At 41.0% G+C, this 13948-nt stretch overlaps 1 protein-coding gene across 7 annotated transcripts in view; it reads left to right on the top strand.

Annotated features, from left to right (window-relative positions):
• The first annotated feature begins 930 nt into the window (after positions 1 to 930).
• The window catches only part of LOC127360598 (NLR family CARD domain-containing protein 3-like), a 32962-nt gene continuing 19944 nt past the window's right edge, over positions 931 to 13948 (top strand). The window contains exons 1-10 of one of the 7 annotated variants that reach the window (XM_051395032.1): positions 931 to 1018; positions 2133 to 2205; positions 3307 to 3432; positions 3998 to 4108; positions 4576 to 4674; positions 5178 to 5256; positions 5419 to 5647; positions 6269 to 8072; positions 8292 to 8465; positions 11378 to 11548. In XM_051395032.1, the coding sequence (XP_051250992.1) occupies positions 3344 to 3432; positions 3998 to 4108; positions 4576 to 4674; positions 5178 to 5256; positions 5419 to 5647; positions 6269 to 8072; positions 8292 to 8465; positions 11378 to 11548 (2756 nt within the window). In that variant the 5' untranslated portion in view covers positions 931 to 1018; positions 2133 to 2205; positions 3307 to 3343. The remainder of the gene's footprint in view (positions 1019 to 2132; positions 2206 to 3306; positions 3433 to 3997; positions 4109 to 4575; positions 4675 to 5177; positions 5257 to 5418; positions 5648 to 6268; positions 8073 to 8291; positions 8466 to 11377; positions 11549 to 13948) is intronic. The other 6 variants (XM_051395025.1, XM_051395027.1, XM_051395029.1 and 3 more) reach the window with 6 other exon arrangements.

Genomic DNA, 13948 nt, shown 5'->3' with positions numbered 1-13948 from the left:
AGTCAATATTACAATTTACAAAGAAGACCTCCGTGCAGTTCCATAAAGTCACCAGCAGGTGTCAGCCTATGAGCAGTGTATGGAGGAGGGTGCTGTTATAGTCTGAACATTGACAGCATGCTGTACATTAGAGTCTGCAGATTAATACAACTCATCAAAACACAAGTTTTTCTGTTAAATCTGGGGTTTAGAGACGGGAAGATGAATTCGGCGTCCAACTGAAACACCTCTGAGCTCTAATTAATCTGTTTATCTTGTCATCCTGTATGTCTTTCTGTATTAAACCCTTCTTCAGTATCAGATATGTTATTATTGATTATTTGAGTGTATTAGTTAAAGTTTGAACACAGTTTGGAGGTTCTGGGACATCTGGTTTTGGATGGTGTTTGGTTCATGGAGGTCCTGTTTGTCCAGAAAGTGGCAGGAACTATTGACTGTATAATTTCTGCTAGTGGTGGACTGTGTTGGTGATCTCCGTTCATTGTTATGTTGTAGAAAAAATAAAATAAATCCAACTCAGCTCTGACTCTGTGTCCAGTATGAGATGCAGACAGAGAACGTAATGTGAGCTAACGTCGGTTGTTGGACTGAAATTCTGAAAATGCTCATACTCATATGTAGATAGACAAAGCCCTTTATCCCCAGATAAAATCATTAAGAACAGTTTCTGTATGATGTTTATTAGACCTATGTAATCTGAATTGGAAGGGCACGTTGTAATAAGCTGTATCTTGTATATTTATTATTAGCTATGTGGTATGTGTATGCACCTTTATGTAATCTGCTGGAAAAACATTAACATTTAAAACCGGATCATACCAAACAAATATCTGCTTGCGTGTCCCCGTGTATGCAAAGTGTCCTCCTTTTTGATGTGAAGGAAGTTGCCACCCTACTTCCATCCCCCACACCTGACACCTGCCCCGACAACTTTGACGGCACAGCCACTCCCTGTCCACAGGTAACTTTCACTTTGTGAGCTCGTCGTGTCGCAGCTTCTTCTTCTGTCCATGTGAAGGTTAGTAAGAGACACTTTTCACTGTTTGTTCATCTTGTTAGTTTAGTTCAGTAGAAAGAGCAGAAAACTCTACTAACAGTCAACTGAGAACCAACATGGAGGAAGAGTTTCCTCATCAGTACTTTAATGTTGGAGTTGCTGCAGGTGGAGCCAATATGAACTACTTCAAATACTTTTGGCTGCTTGAATGTAAAATAATGAATTCTATTTTATAAACTGATCCCATGTTTGAAAAGTAAGCAGGAAGTAAAGCTGTCAGATAAATGCAGCTCCATGAGGCCATCTAGTGGACTGATAGTAGAAGTAGAGCAGCTGATGGCAGCTTTCTGCTCTCATTCTTCCTCAACACTGACCAATGAGAACAAGCAGCATCTCCTCTGGCCAATAACAAACCACTATTGATCCATGTATTGATTAGTTTGCAATGTGTGACAGTGATGAGAAAAGGCCATCAGTAGTTCCCAGAGTTCACAGTCATGTTTTCTAACTGCTTCTTTAGTCTGAGCAACAGTCCAACAAGCCAAAGGGATTCAACTGACACTGAGAGGAAACAGAGAGAAGCAGCCAATCAGTGGAGAAGCAGCTGATAGTTTTACAGCAGAAATGATGTAAATCAGTGGTTCCCAACCTGAGGGTCGAGACCCCCACTAGTGGTCTCCAAAGCTTCATGGGGGGTCTGTAGGTCGGCCTATATCTCAGCATCTGGGTCACTTCTGTGAAGACAAGCCAATGTAAAGTAAACTGTCATCAGGGACAAGAAAACAGTGAATTTGTCCAAAAAGAAGCATATTAAGTATTTATGATTGTTAAAAATGATAAAAGATACATAACACAGACAAACTGTATAAAAAGTTCCCTCAACAGGAAATAATCTGCTCAGAATTAATCTGAATCAACTTCAACTTCTTGCAGTTACTGAGTTCAATATTTGGGTTGATTGTACAGTTTTGGATATAATATGAAATATGTATAAAATATGTCCCTCAGTCAGGGGTCGTCAGTTTACTCAGTGATAGAACAAGGTTGGGAACCACTGATGTAAAGGATGAATGAGTGATGATGAGTTCTCAGTGCTGATCAGTGATTGGACTGATGCTTTCAGCTCTGCTCTCAGTGTTTCCTCTACAGATGAAGGTAGAAAGTCTCTGGGAGCTGATGTGGATGTGAATTCAGCAGCAGCTGCCAAGGTAACAGGATTGATTTTGGATTATTGGACTAGCTGCCACTGCATGCTCTGACTGGATATAGTAGACTTGGAAAAAGAGCAACATTTCAACTGTTGAGGAGCTTTTCAAAGTCGGTCAAATAGAAGTGAAACAGCAACATGAAGTGTATTCCTCTAGTCTTCAACCAACCCCACAGACTAAAGAGCATTGTGAATGTCATTTCTTAGATACTGCAGCTCAAAGTGCCAACAACATTTCTACTCTGCCATGGAAACTGTCAGATGAGTGGATTTAATATTGAGCTGAATGAGCCGTTTATATCAGCCAGTAGAGTCCTATTGTCCTATTGTGTGTTAGAAATATACAGTCTGTATCTCCAGCATTTACACACTGACAGATGCTAACTTGCATTTGTTGGTCAATTAGCATAATTAGCATTAATATTCAGCAATATGGACAAAATGTCAGTAATTGTTTGGCTGATTCGAACAATAAAGGAGTGTTTTTTGGGGGTTATTGAGGATGATGAATACATTTTTGACATCTGTGGCAATATTTCATCTCCCAGTAGGCTGATTTTTGAGTATTTCTTCGTCAATTTTGAGATTATTTATTTGCTTAATACATAACCACAGCTGCAGAGACACAGGTCAATGAGAAAATGCTGCACAGCAAAAGAACACCAGCAGAAATTTGAAAAAATATCTGAACATCAATGACAAAGAGCTTCTTAAATTGCAGTTCCAATGTATTATTCATATAAATAACCTCAAAATCAGTGAACCTGGAGTTAAAATTAAAGTGCAATTTTGTATTTTGTAAATGTCAGAATTTGATCCATCATCCTCAGCAACTCCTAAAACCACTGCTATAGTATCTGTTGAAATATTCTCCACACAGACATACATACATGCTTATTAATGCAAATAATGATAATTGAGTTGGAATCTGTCAGTTCCTAAATGCTGGGGACCCACACTGTATATTTCTAACATAAAACTTTGGGACTCAACATTTCACAGTTCACGTTGCTGCGAGTCAACTAATCCCTCCAATCAGAGCTGTGTGTGTTTGTCATGTGACTGAGAGGAATGATGGGAAATAATGTGTGATCTCTCCCAGCAGGTTGCTGTGTCTGTGTGAAGGTGTGGGCTCTGCTATGAATCAGTGTGAGGACAGAGAGGAGGGAGTCCCTCCCTCTAAAAGCACTCTGTGTGGTGAACATGACACAAGGACCAAAGCTCAGAGGTGAGATGAGGATCTCTAACTGCCCATGACTCTTCTCCATGTCACAAAGGCTTTGATTCTCCATTTGGAACAAAGACATTTATCTGAGCTAAAGTATGTAGTTGTCAGTATTCAAACAGGGCTGAACAATCTGATCTCAAATCAGTATCAAGAGAAACTGTCACATTCAGCTTCATAATGAGAAATGTAACAGTAACGTGTGTTTGAATCAATCAGAGCAGATTTCCTTCCTCATGTTGCTCACTGCTGATGTTTGTCCTGATTCATTCCAGTCTGACCAGTTCCACATTCTGCTCTTCTGGACTGGACTGGGAGCTGATTGCTCACTGCTTAGATGCTGTAGCTGCTCTCACTTTAATTATATGGAATTCAGACAGTGTGTTGAAGTGTGTGACATCAGTAAATTGTGTTCAGTAACACGTCCATAATGTCAGTAATTGAAGACATTGTTCTTATTGTCCAGCCCTGTATTCAAACATTTCAAATTATACATCATTTCACAAAGTCTTTGATTCAGTGACAAGGTTTCTGAATATGTGAGCTTTAATGAATGTCTTTCTATCAGGATCCATCAGAGACCAGACTGTCCTGAACCTGAACCCAGCTGTGTGTCCATGAAAAGTGATCACTCTATGGTTAATCCTTTAAACTTCAAAGAAGACTCTGTTGATCAAAGGTGAGGATTTCAAACTGATGGTGAAAATAAAAATATGTATTTTTATCAGACTCTCCGTTGTGAAATCTCTCTTTTTAAATGTTTTAAAATGTCTATTAATGGACAGGGATGGTTTGTGTCTGATCAGCTGAATTTACAACAGCCTCAGTTTCACAGTGAACAAATAGTTGCAGCAGTTTATAGAAACTCACTGCTTTGACACCACGTCTGTTCCTCTTTTTATCCTAATTGGACCGATATGGTCACTCCACTCCATCATTTCCCCGCCTATACTGCACACTGCACTGAATACAGCTTTAAAATACACAGTGAAACATGTCTAAATCAAACACTGACTTTATAGAAATCCCAACCAAGAACTCCCTGGGTACAAATACACTGTGTACAGTCGGTGTATTCAGTCACTGGCAGGTTCTGTCTCAGTGTGTTGTGGGTGCAGTGCAGAACTGATCCTGTTTTTCTATCAGGAGGAAAAAACCTGAACCCAGCTGTGTGTCCATGAAGAGTGATCGCTCTATGGGTCTTCCTATAGAGTTCAAAGATGGCCGCCACTCTGTTGATCAAAGGTGAGGATTTCAAACTGATGATGAAAATAAAATGATGTGTTTTTATCAGACTCTCAGTTGTGAAATCTCCAGTTTTTCAACCTTTACTGACTCAGATGAAGTTCTCTGAGCACCAACACTCTTTCAGCAGCAGCTGCCTCACACTCACACAGTCAAACACATTCACACTGGGAGCTGCCCAGTACAACCAGTCTGATACAAGCAGACACTGAGCAGCTCCACTGGAGCAGCTGGAGGCTCTAGGTGCCTTGCTCCAGGGCACTTCAGCAGTGTACAGTGAGGGAGGGAGAGCTATATGGAGGGGTTGGTGAGAGCTGTTGGGACTGAACCAAACTGAGCTGTTGATTCTCAGTGGGATCAGCAGGACTAGTAAACCTTTACCACTACAGGGAGTCATCAGATTCACTGTTCACATCCAAATATCACTTCATGGACCTTTACCTTGTGTTTGTCTCTGTGTGGACAGACATAATGTGAGCTCATTCTTCATGATTCCTCCACAGAGTGGACCAGGAGAGCTCAGAGGTTCCCAGTGGTCAGTCTGCCCAGCAGCATCAAACACACCTGGACTCCATATTTATGGTCTGTACATGGACAACAACTACTTTTAAATCTATTGTGTTCACAATAATCTCCATGCTGCACTTTTTAGACCAGTGGATTGTCAGTCTGTCCAACATGGATCTGATGTTTGCTTCCATGATTTGACTTTGATTGAGTCATTCATATAATATTCTGTTCCAGCTGCTGGAGGACAACATTGTCACTTTTGTGAAGAACGAGCTGAAGAAGATCCAGAAGGTTCTGAGTTCAGATTACCCAGAATGCTCAGAGAGTCAGAGGGAGGATGAGGAGGTGTTGGATGGTGAGGATGAAGAGCAGAGGAGGAGAAGCAGAGAGGCATTTCTAAAGATCACAGTGCTCTTCCTGAGGAGAATGAAGCAGGAGGAGCTGGCTGACCGTCTGCAGAGCAGTAAGAGGATTTCTCTAAAGATTTAACTCGCTGGATAAATGAGACATTTACTGATGTCTCAACAGACGGACCAAAAGATATTCACATACTCATTCTTTAAAGCCAAAATTGGTCACAACTCACAAATTAAAATGTATAACAATGTCATGATAATTCATTGTATTTAAAATCTTGAAAAGAATCAAATTTTTATAAATATAGAAAGAGAGACCACTCCTTTTCTTCTGACTGATGTGTTGCTAACTTCAGTAGTTTATAAATGTAAATGTTATGGCAATTTGTGATGTATTGCTTAAAGGAAGGTTTCACACCGCCACCTGCCTGCACAAGGGTTCACAGAAAACGTGTTTTAAATAGCGGCTGCCCCCAGGTGTTTGCCACCCGCAGTTTAACACAGTGAAATGCGGAAGAGCAAAATCTGTGCTCTTGGATGTGGGCAACAACCACTTCCCCTAATTGAAATGACTGGTGGCAATAAGTTAGCTCCATAACTTTTGGTCTCAGTGAGAAACAAAATAGATATTTTCTATCTGAGCAGATCATTTTTCTGCTTTAGGGGAATAAAATTGTCATATTTTGTTTATCAATCACTTAATGGTCATATTTTCTGTCTTCATTGAGAACATTTTGGTGGAGTTTGTCAGCGTGAACTTAAATCCAATCTGAAGAAGAAGTTCCAGTGTGTGTTTGAGGGGATTGCTAAAGCAGGAAACCCAACCCTTCTGAACCAGATCTACACAGAGCTCTACATCACAGAGGGAGGGACTGCAGAGGTCAATGATGAACATGAAATCAGACAGATTGAAACAGCATCCAGGAAACCAGACAGGCCAGAAACAACAATCAGACAAGAAGACATCTTTAAAGCCTCACCTGGAAGAGATGAACCAATCAGAACAGTGATGACAAAGGGAGTGGCTGGCATTGGGAAAACAGTCTTAACACAGAAGTTCACTCTGGACTGGGCTGAAGACAAAGCCAACCAGGACATACAGTTCACATTTCCATTCACTTTCAGAGAGCTGAATGTGCTGAAAGAGAAAAAGTACAGCTTGGTGGAACTTGTTCATCACTTCTTTACTGAAACCAAAGAAGCAGGAATCTGCAGGTTTGAAGAGTTCCAGGTTGTGTTCATCTTTGACGGTCTGGATGAGTGTCGACTTCCTCTGGACTTCCACAACACTGAGATCCTGACTGATGTTACAGAGTCCACCTCAGTGGATGTGCTGCTGACAAACCTCATCAGGGGGAAACTGCTTCCCTCTGCTCACCTCTGGATAACCTCACGACCTGCAGCAGCCAATCAGATCCCTCCTGAGTGTGTTGACACGGTGACAGAGGTCAGAGGGTTCACTGACCCACAGAAGGAGGACTACTTCAAGAAGAGGTTCAGAGATCAGGAGCAGGCCAGCAGAATCATCTCCCACATCAAAACATCACGAAGCGTCCACATCATGTGCCACATCCCAGTCTTCTGCTGGATCACTGCTACAGTTCTGGAGGATGTGTTGAAGACCAGAGAGGGAGGAGAGCTGCCCAAGACCCTGACTGAGATGTACATCCACTTCTTGGTGGTTCAGTCCAAAGTGAAGAAGATCAAGTATGATGGAGGAGCTGAGACTGATCCACACTGGAGTCCAGAGAGCAGGAAGATGATTGAGTCTCTGGGAAAACTGGCTTTTGAGCAGCTGCAGAAAGGCAACCTGATCTTCTATGAATCAGACCTGACAGAGTGTGGCATCGATATCAGAGCAGCCTCAGTGTACTCAGGAGTGTTCACACAGATCTTTAAAGAGGAGAGTGGATTGTACCAGGACAAGGTCTTCTGCTTCGTCCATCTGAGTGTTCAGGAGTTTCTGGCTGCTCTTCATGTCCATCTGACATTCATCAGCTCTGGAGTCAATCTGCTGGCAGAAGAACAAACAACATCCTGGTGGTCTAAATTAATTAAAGACAAAGGGAATCTAAAATATCTCCACCAGAGTGCTGTGGACAAGGCCTTAGAGAATCAACAAGGACACCTGGACTTATTTCTCCGCTTCCTCCTGGGTCTTTCACTGCCGACCAATCAGAATCTCCTACGAGGTCTGCTGACACAGACAGGAAGTAGCTCAGACACCAATCAGGAAACAGTCCAGTACATCAAGAAGAAGATCAGTGAGAATATCTCTGCAGAGAGAAGCATCAATCTGTTCCACTGTCTGAATGAACTGAATGATCGTTCTCTAGTGGAGGAGATACAACAGTCCCTGAGTTCAGGAAGTCTCTCCACAGATAAACTGTCTCCTGCTCAGTGGTCAGCTCTGGTCTTCATCTTACTGTCATCAGAAAAAGATCTGGACGTGTTTGACCTGAAGAAATACTCTGCTTCAGAGGAGGCTCTTCTGAGGCTGCTGCCAGTGGTCAAAGCCTCCAACAAAGCTCTGTAAGTACAGACAGAGTTGGATTTCTGTATAATCACTTAAATATTCTGCTATCTTTTCGACTTAGAGAGATTATAAAGACATTATATATCACCAACATTAGTCACTAGCTGATATCATTTTTACAGAACTAATAGATTAAAATGTTTTTGGTTTTGGCTGAGTGATAAAGTGCTGGTCACAAATGTTATTTTTCTTATTGTTGATCATTGTCTCTACAGACTGAGTGACTGTAACCTCTCAGAGAGAAGCTGTGAAGCTCTGTCCTCAGTTCTCAGCTCCCAGTCCTCTAGTCTGAGAGAGCTGGACCTGAGTAACAACAACCTGCAGGATTCAGGACTGAAGCTTCTTTCTGTTGGACTGAAGAGTCCACACTGTAAACTGGAAACTCTCAGGTCAGGATTCATCAACCTGTTCAACTAATAACCACTTTAAACCTGAATTATGTTGATGGATACAATTGTAATCTTCCTAACATTGTTTTGTTCATTTAGTTTGAGTCTCTTTCCTTGAACATGTTTATTATGTAATGTGTTTGTAGCACCCCAACACTCAGTAAATTCTTAAGTTAAAGCAATTCACCTTGGACTTGAATGATGGGGTGTTGGGGTTCGATTTATTAAGGTAGCTACCACAAAGGTTTACCTGTTTTGTGTGAAACTTTTTATGGCCTAATACTTTATGAATAACCAGTCCTTCCAGAAAAACTTGATTATGCGATCACATAATTTAATGCATAATCAGCCAAAGTCCGCATATTTATGCGGGGCCGCATTTTTTCAAACACACCGCACTTTCGCCCCATAAATTGCAGATTTCCGCGCAAAATATGCGGGGCTTGCATGATTTCATAATCCCTGCATTTTTGTTGCAAAAAAGTCACATATATCTTAGCAGAAAGTTGAAAAATGTTGCGTTTACTTCACACAAGAGCAGCCATTTTCCCCTGTTGCCATGGGAACGTTATGAAGTGACATAATTACGCAACGTGAACATCATCGAAAAGCTGCAAACCCCGCGATGAAGCCATGATGAAGCCCACAAATCCGTCTCATTTGCCAACAAAAATACAAGATTGCACTTTTTTGTTACCAGTGGGTTAAATCATATTAGTTAAAAAACCTTACAGTTGTAAGTTTATTAGTAGTATGTAAATTTACGTTACAGTAAGAGATTGCACTTTGTGCATTGGAAAAACTTAGTTTAACAGAAGATGTCTGTTTTGTATAGCTACCTCTGTAAAACAGGAAGCACACATTTTATTTTTTTATATTTTATTTATTCATTTTTACAGAAGTTGTAGCATATTCCTTTTTGTAAAGCTACAGAACTTGTTTGACTCATCAATGTTTTGTAAGTTTGAGCCATGTGTTTATTAAGGTCTGAAATAAAACAAGATGAGAACTTAAATATTCCCAGCACTTTCTGTGATGTAGTATGCTTGCTTATCATAGGAAGTAATAAGAAATGACTCTTTACATTAAGGTAGTAGCCGAGTGAGAACAGGGTGTTGGGGGAATCCCTTTTTTTTCAAAAAACAGTTTTTGCAAGTTCCCGCAATTTTTGCAAGTTTATTTCATCGCATAAAATTGCATAAATATCCATCGCATTTTTAAAAAAAACGTGCCGCATAATGAAGGATTTTTGCCCGCACCAATCACAAAAGAACTCTGCATTTTTCTGGAAGGACTGAATAACCAACAACTTTGTTAGACTAAGCAGTGGCTCTATTAATATGTACTCTACACTATTTTAAATAACTGACCCCAGACAACTCTTTCAAATAAATGAAATAATAGTTAACTAACCAGTTGTTTTCCAGTTTAACACAAATAATATTTACTTTGTTAGTTAACAGATAAACAAAAATGAAATAACAGATATAAAATCAGAGTACGGTCCAGGACACTATAACAAATAGAACTGGCTGCAGTGTTTTCCAGTTTGGGTGAGAAAGACTAAGAACAAGGCTTTCAAATGAATTATAATTTAGTTTAGGTTTAGGGTCCATTAAAACGCTCGAATCATATATGGCTGCCACTCCACCTCCTCGGCCAGTCCCTCGAGGAATGTGAGTATTAATATGACTGGGGGGGGTGGATTCATTTAGGCTAACATACTCCTCGTGTCTCAGTAAGACAAAGTAAATCAATATCATAATCTGATATTAATTCATTCACTAAAACAGCTTTAGAGGACAGAGACCTGATATTTAACAGTCCACATTTCATTCTCTTATTTTGTGCTACTGAGGAGTTAGTTTTAATTTTTATTAGATTTTTATGTTGAACTCCTCTTGTTTTTATTTCTTTAAATAATTTAGGTGGTCGGGGGACAGACACAGTCTCTATGGGGTTTTGGGTGGGTGGCTGTTCTAATGAAAGAGCAGAGAAGTGTGTAAGACAGCAGCTCTGCTTCCTGGTCCCAACTCTGGACTGTCAGGTTTTAGAAATAAACTTCTCCATATTTCTAGATAAGAGAGCCGCTCCGTCCAAAGTGGGATGGATGCCGTCTCTCCTAATCAGTTTTCCCCAAAAAAGGCTTCCAGTTATCTTAATACCCCTTAATACGATTTCTCTATACTTATAAAACTCAGATCAAATATGCTACTTAACTAATCAAAATAGTGGGCCCACACACACACACACACACACACACACTCTCACACGCACACAAAAACAAAAAAAGGCCTGTGTGTTGCTCGGTGCGGTGCGGCAGGCAAATCCTTATCCTCAGTGACAATTAACAGTCACAAAGAAAATCCAACTCACGGTCTGGAATAAGTCCTGGAGAAACAGTTAATGAAGAGATGGAGATGAAAGCCAACGGCAGCAGAAGTAAAGTCCTCCTCAGGAAGAGCGAAACAGTCCTTCCCGCTCAGCAATGGCGTCCTCTTGGCTCGATTCTCCCGCCCCTTTTTCGCTCAATACTTACCTATGGCCAATTACCAACAGGTGACACTGAGTGATAACTACAGCAACCAATCAAATGAAACAGCATGAACCAATGACACAAATCTGAATATTCATGTTTAGTTTACCACACACTTTTCTTCAGCTACTATACAGAACAGTTTAATGTAACTACTTAATTAACTATTTACACTCTACTTTATTTATTATGAATTTATGTTAATCTATCGGTTAACATTTCATCTTTCACTGCTTTTAACCTAAATTACTTTCAGTTTATTTGCATTACTGAATTATTTAATTCATTCACTGAAACAATTATTTATATTACAAATTAACTTGTTTTAACCCCTGTACTTTTACACCGGACTACATGTTGTTCTGTGTGTTTGCAGGCTGTCAGGCTGTCTGATCACAGAGGAAGGTTGTGCTTCTCTGGTCTCAGCTCTGAGCTCCAACCCCTCCCATCTGAGAGAGCTGGACCTGAGCTACAATCATCCAGGAGACTCAGCAACAAAGCTGTCTGCTGGACTGGAGGATCCACACTGGAGACTGGACACTCTCAGGTATGAGGCGGATCAATACAGTAGTAGTAGTCAGGTGACAGAGGAAAGGTGATGACATTTCTGTTTTTCTGGACCGATGTCTTGTTTCAACATTGGAAAATAGGACAGTGGTTTATCCTGATGGGTTGGTGAGCATCATGGCGGGTTGATATTTGTTAATGTTGTCACGCTGCAGGTTTGTGGGATCATATCATAAATAGTTTGGGATATTTTGATGGATGTCATCTGCCATCAGCGTGTGTTACCTTTTAATTCAGAAAAACTAAAGGCGTCACCTAAACTACAATTCAGTTCAGTTCAGTTCAGTTTTATTTGTATGTCACAAATTCATAACAGAAGTTATCTCAGGACAGTTTTCAAAGAGAGCAGGTCTAGACCGAACTCCTTATAACATTATTTACAGAGACCCAACAGAGAGAATAATAATAGTAACTATAATAATGTTCATATTAATAATGATGTCAGTAAAATTGAGGCTCCACCAGGATCAATGAGAACCTGCGAGACGAGAAAGCACAAGAACTCCGGGGAAGAAGTGAAGTTAGTAACATGCATTAATGGAACATGAATGAGTGCAGAAAGAGAGAGGAAGAGAGGAGCTCAGTGCACCATGGGAAATCCCCCGATAGTCTAGGCCTATAGCAGCATAACTAAGGGATGGTTCAGGACTCACCTGATCCAGCCCTAACTATAAGCTTTATCAAAGAGGAATGTCTTAAGCCTACTCTTGAATGTGGTGAGGGTGTCTGCCTCCAGAACCACAACTGGAAGCTGGTTCCACAGGAGAGGAGCTTGGTAACTGAAGGCTCTGGCTCCTGTTCTACTTTTAGAGACTATAGGAACCACAAGTAGCCCAGCATTCAGAGAACGTAGTGTTCTAGTGGGGTAATAGGGTACTATGAGCTCTTTAAGATATGAAGGGGCCTGACCATGAAGAGCTTTATAGGTGAGGAGGAGGATTTTAAATTCTATTCTAAATTACTACTGATGTGAGATCAGTTGTGTTTAATGCAGGGAAATGTATATTTGCTATGTTTTTTAGAAGATATTGAATTTTCCTGTGTTCTGAGCAGTCCTTGAACACCTCCTGCCGTATGTTTTATTGTTTATTTGAGTATTCAGGTGTCAACCTGTCATTGTCCATCAGGGTCTATTATGGATGAGTATGAGGAAACCTACCGGATTCTGAGAGGATTAAAAAGAGAAACGGAGACGTAAGAGAGAGAGAGAGAGAGAGAGAGAGACATAGCATTAGCCTCGTGTGCAGTGGCGTATGCAGGACATTTTTACTGGGGTGGCCAAGATGGGACACAAAGCTAGTGTGGGGTGGCCATGGCATAGCGAAGTTTAATGCGTATACGTATGCAGCCGACCGTATCGAATCCCGGTCCTTTGCTGCATGTCACATCCCCTCTCTCTCTCTCTCTCTCTCTCTCTCTCTCTCTCTCTCCCTCTCACATGACTTCCTGTCTCGTAACTGTCAAATAAAGGTGTCTATGCTGGTAAAAATAATATTTTTTTATTCAATTTCCACCTATCACAGTCCTCAAGTATCTCTGGTTATTTTAACATGTCTATTTTCGATCAGTAATTATGTTCAGGATAGGGTACAACATGGCCGCGGGAAGTAGGGGTGCTGCAGCACCCCTAGTGGCGAGAGGGAGATTTTAAAAATGTATTAAAAATATTTAGCAATTTATAAATTCCTTATGAATATTTGGGGAAATGATCTTGACACACGTAGGCTATTACATGTATTTTGGATTTTAATTTAATTATTCTGAGGCCTAATCAACACAGGTTCACGGAAGTTACGTTGTCAATGTCAGTCAGGCTCGTGGTCGTCGAGTAAAGAGGTTCTCAAGCAGCTTGCCGATGTCACAAAAGACAGAGGGTCTAAGTGTGTCACAGTCCAAGATGTAGTATCATGTTTGACAAAGCTCCAGCCACAAACAAGAGCCATGTTTTCAGAGACAGAAAAACTGATGGAGTTATGTCTGTGCCTACCCATCTCCGTGGCCTCATCCGAGCGCTCTTTCTTTGCTTGCGTCTTTTGAAGGGTAGGCAGCACCATGACCCAGAAAAGACTCACACACCTTTCGCTGATGCATGCCCACACAGACATTCTGAACTCCCTGGACATTCGTCCCCTCATGAGAGACTTTATCTCCACGACCCCAGAGCGCACCTCGACATTTGGACACCTGTAACCAGGGCACCCTGTCTGTAGCTCAAAGTGAGAGCATGGTGCCGCTGCGCACTTTCATATCTATTCATGCAGTTTAACGTCACACTATAGTATTTTTGCAAGGTGGTGGGGATGGAGATGGAGAGTTATTTTGATCGTGTGTTCTTTGCGTAATGGATGTGGAGAACTGTTCAATAACGTTTAAATAGTCA

The sequence above is a fragment of the Dicentrarchus labrax genome, unplaced genomic scaffold (genome assembly GCF_905237075.1).
Source record: "Dicentrarchus labrax unplaced genomic scaffold, dlabrax2021, whole genome shotgun sequence".
NCBI lineage: Eukaryota > Metazoa > Chordata > Actinopteri > Moronidae > Dicentrarchus > Dicentrarchus labrax.
The sequence above is the reverse complement of the archived record's forward strand: the minus strand, read 5'-3'. Positions and strand labels throughout refer to the sequence as shown.